A 14,838-nucleotide genomic window follows, 5' to 3' on the forward strand; every position below is an offset into this window, starting at 1 on the left:
TTCTATCCCGGAATGGACAATATCCTAAAGCAGAACTAATGATTCTGACAATTTTTGATTTCCTAGCAGCAGTTTTGTCAGTAATAAATGTAAGGGCCGGTTCACATCTGCGCCCGGACTCCGATTTAGGCTATCTGGTGGGGTTCCGTCTTCTGCCCCGAGAAACTGGACAGGGGATGGAAACCCGGCGGTCAGTTTTTCAACCCACTCACTTGAATGGGTTTGCAAAGTGACTGCCCGTGCGCATCTTCTGCCTCTCTGCAGCGAAACCGGTTTTTTTTTTTTTGTTTGTTTGTTTTTTTTTTAAACTGGGCACAAAGTCGGACATTGTGTCAAGTTTAAAAAAAAACAAACAAAAAAAAAAAAAAACGGTTTTGCCACGGAGAGGCACAAGACGCATATAGTGGAATCTGACAGGTACCATTGGTGCCCTTTGTATGTTGGATCTGGCACCGTACCCAATGGAAACAACAACGAACATGAGAACAAAGCCTTAGGTTACATGTTTAGGCAACATACGAGTTGATAAAAATGTTAGATTAAAAAATAAAATCTAAAATGACATGGAGTTTGGTTCTGAAAGGGTCTCCGTAAAGCGTTTTACACTAAATTTATAATAAAAACAGCACACAACATAAAAAAAAAACCCCATAAGAATTGCCATTCATCTCACTTTCCCACCACTGTTAGTTACCGTTAGTCTCCACTTCCTGTGACCACTTGACACATTGAGATTGCACGCTCGGCCACTTACTAACAAAGATGTGTCCTCACTATGGCCAGAGACCTACTGTTGTAGAGTGTGTCGAGAGGGACCAAGAAATTGAGAACACCAGGGACCGAGTGGTAGAAGGGAACAGTGGGAATTTGGTGACCGTGTCTACTCTCTACTGGATGGACAACCCCTTTAAAATGTAACTCTTCCATTGTTGAGTTTGTCATCGCTATGCCACAACTACTATGACTTTTAGAGCATTGCTTGCATGAAATACCGTGCCATCAATGTGCTAGGAGTCATGTTATTGAATGCTGCAGCTTCTTGCCATAGGTAGATCTACTCTTATACTGAGGGAAGGTCTGGTGTTGTAGTTTGGCCTCAAGGGCATGCAGGTGATAAAGGAAGACCATGTGACTGCTTTGGGTTCCCAGATTTGATTGGTCTCATCTCTTTCTCTAAAGTTTAATGAGACCTTTTGCAGAATCCCCCTCTCTCTGAAAGAACTGTGTTGTAAACAAGCAAGGGGGTAAAGAATAGGAACATGGTGGGAAGTGGAAAGCAATGGGTGGTCAAACCTGGAACCACAGCACTGCAACTTACTACTGGCCTATGTGCGAGGAGACAAACTGCTATACCAGACACAGGCTAGGAGCAATGGTGGCGCTATGACATATATACAGTACAACTTCTTCAAAGATTTGTCGTTTCCATGTTTGACCTTCATCTCCAATTGTCTCCAGTAAAGCAGACTTCCCTCTTCCTATTCATAATAGCTATAAGAAAGTATAGAAAATGACAGAATCCAGGCCGTTCCTTTAACTCAAACCCAAGAACAGTAGCTTCGGTATTTTCTGAAAATATTGTACCTGACTATGAAAGAAATTTGCATGAACCTTATCCGTTAATACCTGGTGGAGGAGAAAAGCTGCTCTATGCCGACGCACTTCTCCTTCTCTGCTGGCAGGAAGATAAATGTTTTTGGATCAGCTAATTTAGCTCCATTGATCATTATGTGCTATGTTAGTTTAAAGGATGTAATGTGCCTTTTTGTGCGAGGGAAACACAGTCACCCACACGTTAACACTTCCCACACGCCAATCTATTAAAAGACTCTCAAAATCAAATGTATAGCAAATTTCCCAAAGCTATGTGAAAGGAGCCACAGGTTTCCATTTTAGAATCTTCTCATTGTGCAGGAGAAATAAAGTAACATTCTGAACTATAGAGCTGGTAGGTCCTATGGGGTGGTCTACCTAACCATGCACCTTGTAGTCCCGATACTATAGAGACCACAGACATTTATAAACTGTTGGAGAGACAAAATATAATTTACTACAAAGGTTAGTGCCCTGGTGCAAAGTCAATGGCATAAGTTTGTTGCAGAAGTATATATATAACACTCATACTGACTTTTTGTAGCCTCTCCTGGGGTCTGGGACTTCTTTCTTGAATGTCTTCATGCATCTTCTGGCTTCTTCTGCTACATCAGTGTCACTAAGTTGGTGGAGCATCATGTCATTGACACCATCCAACTAAGTGACTGCTGAGAGGTCTCTGTGGTGAGGTCTCTGTGGTGACCCAGGGTTGAGGCTTGAAGGCAAGGAAGGCTTGGACACGTTGAGGACAACCAGTAAAGAAGACATTATGTTGCATTGGAGCCCCAGAGTGGTGAGGAAAGGTGAGTATGCATGCTTTTTATTTTCCACACTCCAGAATATAATAAGAGCACTTCCATTTTGGGCTGAACAAGATTGGTCTGAGCCAAAACTTGAAGTTAACCTTGTAAATATTCACTAGTCGCTTTAAAGACAAGTTGTCCTCTATTCATAAGAAGGGCGATATCTTGCAGATCACTGGCACACCGACCACCCAGCTCTACCTCTCTGTTGTGATTGGGAAAACCGGAGAGTTTTATTCCCCATTCTGAATGGAGTGTTGGTTGGGCAACAAACTCACCAATCCACTAATTTTATTGGGAGCAACATCTATAGCCAAGAGCTGTACTTCAGCTATCTCTGGCACTCCCATCAGCTCACAGCCTGACCAGCTCTCTGATATAACTCCCCTGTTCTCCTGATCGATAGTGGTCTAAGTGGTTGGACCACCACCAATCTATAAATTAATCCTAATCCTATGGAGACAATTGCTAAAATAGAAAAACTGCTTTAACTCTAAGGCCTATGTGAAGGAAATGAGAGGGGTTTCTCTATAGGAAACAGAGCTCCAAACTTATTATATTATATTATGGGATTAATCCTAACATTATTTTGTCCTATATAGATATGATAACGTTAATGAAAATACTACTACTACTACTACTACTACTACTACTAATAATAATAATGATCTATTAATACAATCTTAATAATAAAATAATTAATTAAATACTAGTAGAAATAATAATAATAATTAATAATTAATTTAATAAAATAATAAAAAATCTTCAAGAGCTTCCAGGCTATCATAATGCAGAGATATGCAGATGATCTCATGGGTGCTGTATACATCCTTAGAAAAATACAGGGTTAGGGCTTTATGTCATTGGTCAGGACAAAACTTGCCTACAAGCCAGAGCAGAAAGATTAGATAATTATTATTATTAATAATAATTAATTAATTATTTTATTTTATTTTGTTTTAATTAAGATTTACAATATTAAGTCCAAGATTATATTATGTCCAAGAGGTGCAGACAATTGTGTTTACATCAACCAAGCATATCCTTAAAGAAGCATTGGCCTAAGACTCAGTCCCTGGTTGGCCCACCATAAGCCACCTTCAGAATGCGAGACTTGGAATGATAATAATAATACCACACCACTTGCATACATTGTAGTCACTGCTTTTGTTTGCATTGTTATGTCTGTACTTGAAATGAATATTTATCGGCTGGCACATATCACTAATCCCTATTCCCGTCTGTGGACGCTGCTGGGGATACTAGACACCCCTGATTAAACACAACAACACCGCCTAACATTTCACACAGTAATGGGGAACCGCGCCATGTCTACTTAATAGAAACTTCCCGGCCGCTTACATCCCCAATGTCTTTTAAAATTCTCTCTTATATCTCCACTTCCGAATGGAAAATAAAATGACAAGCGTGCTTGCGGATACTTCATTAGAACAGGAGTACGGATGTGTTTCTTCCATAATTGATTGAAAAGGTCATTCGTGACCTTAATATGGGTTATGGTCTTAATTGAACCAGTCACTGTAAGTGGAAATTGGAGTGGGGGTAATGTGTGTTAAGAAGCGTAGAATACACAGTATCTAAACATGACAAATGGCTAGTCCGGGTGCAACCATGCATTCAGTTTGCTAATGCACTCATTTCTAATCAAGAGAAAAACTTTTAATTTTCCTTCATTACATATCATCAGCTCAATTAACCTTTATATTTGCAGTAAAACGCTCGCAAATTGCCATTTTCTCATTTGTCTTGGTTCAGATTCTTGAGCGTTACTTGTCATTTGTTTATATTACGTGACATTTCTTTCGTTAAAGGCTTGCATGTTACTTACAAATATTTTGCTTTTGTTCGTGTTTTTTTCATGTATGCTTGCTTCCATTTTATTATTGCTTACTAACATTTTTATATTTTGCTTTTTTTTTTTTTTTTTTTGCTATTATTTTGCCTTCAAAAGTTGCATTGATGAAAGCTGACTTGCAAGGTAGACTGTAATGTGTGTCTTCTCCAAGACTGAAAACCCAATGCACACGATGACTCCTTCCATTTGTGCATTCTCCTCTTCTATAAACTCTTCCCTCTTTTCCTATGAAACTTCTGAATACGATCCTTCCTCACTAGCCTCTAGTTTGCATACGTGCTTTCAGTCTTGACTATGTGTGTATAGTGACTGATTAACCCTAAGGTTGAGCGATCGGGATCGGAAAACATCGGATTCCGATCCTGATCTTTTTTGGCGGGATCGAGGTCTCACGTTTGTTCCCACAGTGTTTGGCTACTGGCCAATCATTGTGGGAAAAGCTAACAATATTATTTGCTTTTCCCACAATGATTGCCCAGTGGCCAAGCATTGTGGGAACTAATGTGAGACCTCGATCCCACCAAAAAAAGATCGGAATTCGATCTTTTCCGATCCCGATCGCTCAACCCTACTCAACCCCTTTCCAATCTCTGTACTTTACGATGATCCAGTTACGAGGTAGCATAGACCTGTGTGTCCCTTCTATGTCACCATTGGGCATGCTGACATAATAATACACAAGAAAACAGAACAACACATGGGATCGGAAAAGCATGGAAATCAATACTTGCCAACATCTAAAAACATCTATTCAGTGTTATATTTTACTACAAAATATTTGGTTTAAAGGGGTTTTCCAGGACATTTTATCTAATCTTAGCATAGGTCACTAATTGAAGATCTGCGGGGACCCCACACCAGATCAGCTGTGTGCCAAAGGTAGTTCCCTGGCCTCACTTCTGCTTCATGGTCCCCGATGACATCACCTTCATTGGTCACGTGACCTGATCGCAGCTCAGCCACTGGTAACTTTAGAAGAGGCTCCAGACTGTGATCCATTCCCAGACAAAACCTTATAAGCCAACATTACATTTATTTGATATAATCTCATAAGGTTCAAAGAAAAAAACGAAAATTGAGTCTATGCCCAAATAAATCCATCCATACACATGAGAATAGCCGATTTCTGCTGATGCCATAAAAAATCAAGCTTAGCTCAGTCATGCATATACAGTATATGTATTGTAATACGGGATAGAGATGGCCGATCCTTCTTTCACACAACATCTGCCATGACGGGGCAGACTGCAGGACCCCAGTGATTTAGGCTACAGGATACGTCATCAGCATCTTATTAGTGGGGGTCCATCTCCTGGACCCCGCACAGATCAATGAATCAAGCAGCCTTGCATTACCAAGAGCTATAAGGACAGGTAGAATCAGAAGTAGCACTGCCTCCATTCAAGTAAGAGATGGCATCACTATTAAAAACACTCAAAAGCCCAGGTTCAATCTAATACCCCTTAAAGTCTCACTTATTTTGAATCCCTGTATATGAACATCTCTTAAGGTCCATGTATTTTCTTGCATTGTTCAAGATACCCTTCCTGCATATAGCAATGGCTGGGTCCAACCCAAGGCAAGCTCAGGGTCTATGGAGAACCTTTGGCAATGGAGTCCTAGGGGGTCCCTTACCTAACTCTCTATTGGCTTTACAAGAATAGTCTAATATTTTATCTATCATGGACCTATAATCACAGTGGAGATTTATGGAATACTTAGTCCAACCAGGGAAATACTAAATTATTTCTAACATACACAAATAAAGTGATGTCTCTCCCAAAAATTTCATTAAAAATGGCAATCCAGAACTTTATCCGGAAAAATCTATGGATGATCTATTTGCAGTTCCATTGCTTTGGAACTTATCGGAATCACAATAATTATATTTAATTCAGTTAATAAAAGCATAGAGAATGCAATAGACAATATGTGAGAGGATGCAATAGACAATATGTTAGAAGATGCAATAGACAATATGTTAGGCACATTAGTATACAGTATATATTGCATATTCTGGGCAGTGTGAAAACTGAATATTTTTAGCACAAAGCTATTTCATGTAGATTTAGCCTTTGCACATCCAACATATACATTGTAGCAGTAACAGACTTAGAGTTGCTACATTGGTTCCGTCTAGAAACAGAGATGTTGGCAACTACTGTACGTGAACATGTGTTTTAAATGTTTTTGTGACACTCAAAGGGAAAGCCCAATTTTTTTAAATTTCATTTCCAGGTCCGAGCACAACATGTCAAGAGGACTCCTGTGCAAACCAGGGCGTCTGCTTGCAACAATGGGATGGATTTAACTGCGACTGCAGCATGACCTCCTTTAGCGGAACTCTGTGCAATGACCGTGAGTATTATCTGGAAAGCGTCTGTTGTACTGGAAAGCATCAAAGCTTAAGGCACAAACCACTGTCTAGTCTGTGACTTATAGTTACATAGTATTGGCTAGTAAATTACCAACCTGTGTAGACTGCTTATAATATATGGATGGCAGCAATACAACCTTGACTCATAGGAATAAATATGGAGATACAGTAGGAATAAAAATGCAAAAATTAAGATTATTTGCATATAGAAATAATTCAAGGCTTTATAGTGTCGCCCGGCTATTGTGCGGCTTAGGTTATAAGTCTCTTGTTTATTCCTTAATATTAAGCATTTTAATTTAGAGGTTATGAATATTACACCGAGAAATAATTGGGAAAGCGAGTCTATAGATGACTTATTAACAATATATTCAAATGAAATGATATCTCACTTGTCTGCTCTGGAGAATGTTTTTTACTTTTCAAATTTTTAACTTAATTTTAAAACCATATTTCCAGAACCATTTTTCCATTTCCTCAGGGGCACATTAAAATTTGAAAGAGAAGGTGGTGAAGGAAAATATTCACTTTATAGAGACGTGACTTGACTTTTTTCTAGACATTTTATACTGCGTTCTTTAAATTAAAACGGTCTGGGACTATGGAATTTAAAATTGGAGTAATTTTTAGAATGCCGAAAATGATACAATGTGTATAATGCCGTATCTATACTCGCTGCATCCATTTCTATGCTGTTTGAACAAGCTTTTGTTATTGCTCTATGAAGACCGACTACATGCGCCCGAAGAAAACTCCAAAGGTAAGTGCAGATTTTTTCATTTCAAAAAGATTCAATCTGAAGGATGATCCATTGTCTAGAACCGTGTGAATAAAGAGTTGTGGGTTTATGAGTTGGTGCACGGATAGTTTAGTGGAGAGGCAAATCTATAGTGCTGTATATTGTTATAGAAAAGATAAAGGGGTAACACTGACTGAAGAAGATTCAGATAGTATTAAGTGTATGGATGCTAATATAAAACAAAGTTTCTAGGTTTTGACTTTCAACTATTTGTCCATTTGTCCATCTAAAAATCTGCAAACTGCTTTTTAATTTCATGATATATTGTATCTCTATGGGGGTTAGAGCTATGTTTTGTCCACAGCAGCTCAAGGTATCCTGAATTTCTTTACACTTTTAAAGGGTGATTCAATTTTTTTAACACCTACAGTGGTTAACGATAACAAAATCTGAATACTCACCTCTCTGCTTGGCCCGGGATCCAGTGGAGAGTCTCCATTCGGGTTCCCAGCCTTCTCGACTTTTGGCTCCCATGGGATTCAAATGATCCATCACTGTTCCAGAATATCAACCAACACCAGGGACCCTAATGGAGACTCTACTGGACGTCCAGCCAAACCTAGAGGTGAGTGTACAAATTGGAATACCCCTAAAAAATCCTAAAAGTAGGTAAACAATTGTAATTACCCTCATTTTTTATAGATCCCAGGAGTTAATCTTCTGCTCCATCTTTAGCCGATGTGGAGCTTAAATAGGGCTTAAGAACTTGTTTGAGACTGTAAACAGGGCAAAAAGTTGAGGATGCTGCTCCGGCCAGTTGTCTTACAGCTAGACTTCAGACTATCGGGAGGAGAATGAGGGGCATAGCACTCTCTCTCTCAGACTATATATATAATAGTGTTAGTAATATCCCTCATTGAACTCAGTGATACATTTGTGTGTAGTAGAATGTTACTGCTGGTCTTACGCTGGGACCACACCTGAGCTTGGGTTTTCGCTCTTTGGAGACCCGAAAAATGGAAATCCTATCCACTTAAAAAGCAGATACCTTTGGTAACCCGTGCACCCAAAAGATTATCACGGGTTCCTGTTTGTTTGCGCCCTGTGGAGAGAAAGATTCTGCTTGTGTCGGAATCCCCGAATGGTCGCGAAGTGCAGATGCGAACCTAGTCATTTCAGTGATATGATATCATAGTGGAGTCCTGGATAATGAGGCCCCCCAACAATTGCTAAAATGAAGGGGAAGCAGCTCTGATTGGCCCTTCTTAGCTGTCCTGAAAGCATGTAGTGAGTATACAGGCTCAGGAGTGAGTGTACAGTCACATAGACAATGTGAGTCTGTAAACTGCTCGTTCAGTTCTCTAAGAGAAGTCATCCAAAACAAATAGACCTGACTACACAGCTGAGTAATTCTTCCCCTTCCTTACAAGATGAGAAGTTCAGTTTAACTACAGGTGATCTGGAGCTCTGTAGGAGAAAACATGGCACTAACCTCTACAAAGATAAGACACATGGGCATTTACTATAAAGAAGATGAATGGAGCTGTCAGGTGTGAGGATTCTGCTCCCAGGACTATCCATGGTTGGAATCATTTCTTTTGAAGCATCCATCATGTTTGTAAAAAAAAAAAAAATGTAATTTTCAAACAAAATGTTACAATGTCAGCAAAAACAATTGAGTTTGGGCCAAATCATGATTGACACTGTTTTATTATGTTACCTCTTAATGCTACGTGTTCGCTTTTAGGACATTATTGAGCTTAAAGGGATTGTCCATCTGATTAGGTTTTTGAAAATTTGCTGACAATGTTGTAAAATAATGAAACAATGATTTTCTGTGATGCCCTGCTGCTCTCATTCCACACTTCATTGGTCCCTCTCGACACACATAAAATGGCTGCTCAGACAATCACCGGATATATCAGTGACCCATCTCAGCCAGCAACTAACTAAGCAACATTTACTGTGTGTCAAGGGAGAGCAAGAGATAGTGACTGGCAGGGGACCCGTGAAGAACTGGAATAAGAGTGACCGGGAACCAGTGATGTGAATATTACCTTAATATTTCCAAAACTTTCAAGGAGTTTTCAAAAATTTTAATTGGTTGAGCAATCCCTTCAAGATTAGGAAGTGGACAAGGGTCTCCATAGACCTAACACAACTTACTGTAGGTCTTCAAAATTTGCTTTGCACTATTTAGCAATTTAGTTCCCGACAGCTGATTTGGAGATCTGGAGATTTGGTCGGGGATCCTACAAAAACTGTTGATTATAAGACATAGTATAAGTATCAATTGTATTCCCTATAATACCATAATCTATACTGTATTCTATTCTATCAACATCTGCAAGTCTCTGAGAACCCCTAAACTATGGTAGTAAGACATTCGTGAATATTAAAATACGAGAGTTAAATATTCTCGTCAGGATTTGAAGAAGATTAAAAATATTCTACGCTCTATGTCCTTGACTTTGATTTTTTTTTGGTATTGCAGCAGTCTGTTGATGCTATAGCGTTCCAGGAATATGGTAATTACGTTACAAGGTATTTAGTTTCGTCTTTCTGGGCAAATATCTTGAGTTTAGTTGACTGATAGCCGGGGCAGTGACCTGTTAGTGGAATCCCAATGATAATGTGATAAATCACAATCGTTAAATGTTACAGTGGATGTAACAAAATAAAATCTAGGAAATCATACAATTCTTGACATGATAAAGAATGAGTGACATTTCTACATGGGTCAGGGTTATGGTCAATGAAAGACATGTATGACATAGGTCCGTTCTTGGTCAATTGACTCAGATACCAGAAGTCCTTGTTACTGTAAGTAGAAGACGTTAGTTAAAAATATGTTTAGAAAAAATGTATGCAATAAGCAAGTTCTGTGACAAGATGTGAGTTGCCTATAGCTAGTGTTATAGTGCAGTTTCAGCACCAGTAGGTGCTTCCACACCTGAAGATGTCACCTTTATCTTGGAGGTGTCACTTTACAGGTGCACATACCGTATCTTGTTCTTGCTAAGTTCTAAGCAAGGTATGAAAAATTCCAGATAAATCTGATGTCTCAAGTGTCAATTTATCATCTGTCACCACAATTATTCTAAAGTGTTTCCAAGACTATGACATTGACAGCTTTTAGTGGTTTTGGCAGAGGGAGATGTAAATTAGACCATTCAACCTCAAATTATTTTGCTTGCAAAATGACGACAACCAAAAAAGTTTATGGCCAGATTAGAAGACAAAAAAATTGCTAAAAAGTTATAAGTAACCCATAGCTAGGAACGGTTGTTATTGAAGACGAAAGCAGTTGTCACACGGTTCTTCATGTAAGTATAGCTTTAAAGGGATAATTCTATCAAGGTCAATGAGATATAGTACCAAACATTCAGATAGGTTCCTCCTTAACTTTCAAGTTAGCTCGAGGTATCCCGAGATGAGTGACGTGAGATGATCAGATGGTTTACCCTGTAAGAGGTGGCCTTCACAAAGAAGATGGTTAACATGGAAAACATGAACTAAACTTGTGGTCTGCGTAGTAAGGAGCTGGTCTTCTCAAAGAGGTGGTGGCTATTTGGAGAGGGTTCACAGTAATTGTTTGCAATGTGCGCGACTGTATAGACCTCTGTACAATGCCCCAGTACACAGTGAAAACTCCTCAAATTTTTCAGCAACAGATCAATTCCTTTTTTCCTCTGTTGTTATAGATCAGTTGGGGTGCAACCAATTGGACCCTTATCGTGAGAATGGGAGTGGTTTGTTGGGCACAGCACTTGGCTGTCTCCACCAGTATATTGAAAAATAGAGAGAAGGACCACTGCTCCATTCAACTGGGGAGCAAAGAACCCCCTTTCTTATGATCCCAACAATCAGACCCCTACCATTCTACAGCTTATCCTCGATCCTCTAGGCAGGAAATAAGTCAATGTCATTGGCAAACCTCTTTAGGATCACCATCTTCTAAAGGAATAATTGTCACCAAATTTTGGTATAAGGAAAAAGTATGTTTTTGTACCGTGTTAGCCATGGATATGGAATATAAAAACCAAAAAACTTGAGAGTCTTCAGTAGTCGATACCTTTTTTAATGGCTAGCTAATAATGATGACAGATTACAAGCTTTCGAGGCTCTTGGCCTCTTCCTATACCTTTAAGATATCAACTACTGAAGACTCAAGTTTTTTGGTTTTTATATACCAAATTTTATATTATTCCAATTCTTGTAATAATCCAACATCAGACCAGAGAAGTTGAGGGTAATTTGTTTCTATAGTCCTCCATAAATTCTTAAAATTGATATGTAGAGTTGCTAACCCATGCTCTGAGTTTTTCCTTTCCCATATACAGTACCATTATATAATGCCATGCCTTTTGCGTAGTTTGACCAAGGTCAGTTTATTGCGCCATCACATTTTTGAGTAAATTGTCAATGTTATAATTCCACTAGAGGTTACGGTAAAATCCCATTGCCACCGCTCTTCTGCCCTCCCTCCCTCTGCTAGGTGTAGTTGTTTGTCTCTATGTGCCACGAGACTGGACTGTGGACATTAACGAATGACTAAGATGAATGACTCAGAGAACTAAATGGAGGAGATGCCGCATGCTTTCATGAAATATGTGCTGCATTAATCTCCATTAATGTACATCACATACTGTGCGGCACATTTGGTCTTGCAGGACCCTTCATGTTGTAGAAGAAAAATTACATGTTGAGGTATGTTCTGAGCCTGGAAACTCTTCTGTAGGAGAGAAGTCAATTCATTAGACTGCAGCTTGACTTCTACTTAAATGTCTCTTGTGAGAAACTGAGCAAGGACATATCTGGGATATCGGGAAACTTCACATAAACTCATGTTGGACACGTAGACATTATTTATTTTGTGCCAGAAATCTGCTAGCGCATGGTCCGTCACCTCCTAGCTATATAACCTTTTCAGCTGTAGAGATCTGGCTCAGAAGGACAAGTATAAGATAGACACATCCTTACAGGTCCACTCACTGTTGGGGCTGCAACATCAAATGTATCAATGTGTCCACCCCTACCGATTCCAAATCCTCACTATACACATTTAATACCGTCCGTAACTGGCATCACAACCACTGGGTGACCAATAGAGATAGGTGTACCTATGAGGTTCGCCTGATAGTTGTGTTAGTTTAGTCCCAAACCAGAAGTGCTGATATTATAATCTCTTCAGACCCCAGAGTATAAGCAGATTCCCGAAGAGAAATGTAACAATATTAAACACTGATATTTACCATCCCTCCCCTCTCCTGGGCTCCCTCGTAGTATCCAGTACTCCGTCATGGCCGTCTTCCAGCCTTTTCAGGACTCTTGGATGACATCATGACCCTTGGGGGATCACTGGGACTTGTAATTGGTCGTCAGCAGTCACATGGAACACTCCAACATGACAAAACTTTGACACAAGCACGGCATGTCATGTATTCCAGAAGAGGCCAGAAGAGAAGCACATGGGTGCCTGGGTGAGGTAAGGGAAAGTATGTATCAGTGTTCATTATATTTATGTCTCTACTAGAGATGAGCGAGTAGTATTCGATCGAGTACTATGGTATTCGAAATATTCCTACTTGATTGAATACTACTAGCTATTCGCAGTAAATATTCGATTCAGAGCCAGCGTTGATTGGCCGAATGCTATATAGTGTATAGCATTTGGCAAATCAAGGTTCTGCAGCAGGCTCGTCCTTGCTAGTCGGGAGAGCTGGCAACTTGCTGTTATGAGGGAGCTTACTTTTTATCAGTGCAACTGCAAGCGCTGTGCAGTTAAAGCACACGTTCCCCATAGACTATAATGGGCTCCATGCGCTTCAACTGCACAGCGCTCCTCCTAAACACTCTTCTCTTACTACTCGTGGACCTGGTGACTCTCCTTTAGTCGAATAGTGGTTTCCCCTGAAACGAGCATTTTTTCCCATAGACTATAATGGGATTCGACATTCGATCGAGTAGTCAAATATTGAGGCGCTACTCGAAACGAATAGCGAATAGCGAATAGCGAATATTTCACTGTTTGCTCATCTCTAGTCTCTACTTATTACGCACTGGGGTCAGAAGAGACTCTGGGCTATAAAACTCATTCATGGATGGCAGCTTATGGTTTCTTTCAAACCTGGTCATCTCACCCTACTCAAATTAGGATATGTTGTGCCAAGAGTAGAGGCAAGGAAGGACATGTCTCTTTATAGAGTACACCAGTAATTGTCAACCTTGTTACCTTGAAGGAACTTTGAGTATATTTTGTTATCTTGTAGTTAGTTAACAAAGGTATCACTTCTAAACGTTTACTATCTTTCTTGCCCGAAATTGGAAACCCCTTCCCTACCCCTATTGAAAAAGTGAATACTTTTGCAGTTTTGGGAATCTCGCCACCTGTTTCCAATGTACCTTAGGTTCTTCGGAGACCTGAACGAGACTCACTGGTCCACACTATCTAATGCGTCTTTCACACTTACAAAGTTGGGATTTCTTTGCTTTTTCTATCCATTGATAGGCCATGTGCAAAAAGTCAATGTCATTCTGCGGAGCTATTCATATATCTATAATTCTATATCCTGTAACTCAGCAAGCGCACAACTGAAATTATTGGAGACAAATTTTACATCTGCGTGACAGATCTGTACTATATATAAATTCTGTCATATTTTCCATTAAAAATAGTGCAGCACGCCATTCAAGTTTCTCCTGTAAAATGATGAAGAGCAGGATGGAAGCCAATAGGCCCCATCATACGTCAATCCATGTCGGGATAGATCCGGTACACCGTCATTTTGTGTTTCTGCGTGTATGATAAAACAGGAGACGAGAAATGCAAAAGTTAAAGGGGTTCTCCAGGGGGTGTTTAACCCATTAATGCTAGAGGTTATTTATTTTTCAGTTCCAATAATGGAACTCTAGGCATAAATGGGTTAAAGACTTACTACGGGTTCTATATGGGATACATCACAGGTTTCTAGACCCAATCCCCGACCCCCGAGTCACTCTACCTCCTCCCTCCTTTCCCGTGTTCTCTTCTAGTTTCCTGTACTATGGGGGTTGAATTAATATATAGTAAAAGTCAGCCCCTATAGTATAGAGAACTAGCAGGAAATATAGGAGAGGAGGTAGACGTTGGTACGATTCGAGCGCTGGTTCTGACCATATGACCTGGGGTTGGAACCAGCCCAGACAGAACCTGGGGAAAGTGTTGATGTTCTCCCCGGAGAGCCCCTTTAACTTCTGCATTGACAATTCTGGTTTCCTCCGGCTTGCTCAGTCCATTCTGCATTGCATTTTCCACCTGACACGTTCCCTTTAAGGAAACTGCACCAATTCCTACCCGCATATGTGTCCTTTATAAATTCACAGATATTGTATTTCACATTTCTTACAACCCCCAACTATGAAATGCATATTTTAGATGAATTACAGCATGTTGTGACAATTACAGGAA

The 14,838-nt window shown here is 39.8% G+C and overlaps 1 protein-coding gene across 14 annotated transcripts in view; it reads left to right on the forward strand.

Moving 5' to 3' along the window:
• The window catches only part of NRXN1 (neurexin 1), a 1,231,735-nt gene that overhangs the window by 703,712 nt on the left and 513,185 nt on the right, over positions 1 to 14,838 (forward strand). For 9 of the 14 annotated variants that reach the window (XM_075266983.1, XM_075266984.1, XM_075266994.1 and 6 more), the window contains 2 exons: positions 4,369 to 4,395; positions 6,511 to 6,630. In XM_075266983.1, coding sequence (XP_075123084.1) covers positions 4,369 to 4,395; positions 6,511 to 6,630 — 147 coding nt within the window. The remainder of the gene's footprint in view (positions 1 to 4,368; positions 4,396 to 6,510; positions 6,631 to 14,838) is intronic. The other 5 variants (XM_075266987.1, XM_075266996.1, XM_075267003.1 and 2 more) reach the window with 1 other exon arrangement.

The sequence above is a fragment of the Leptodactylus fuscus genome, chromosome 3 (assembly GCF_031893055.1).
Source record: "Leptodactylus fuscus isolate aLepFus1 chromosome 3, aLepFus1.hap2, whole genome shotgun sequence".
NCBI lineage: Eukaryota > Metazoa > Chordata > Amphibia > Anura > Leptodactylidae > Leptodactylus > Leptodactylus fuscus.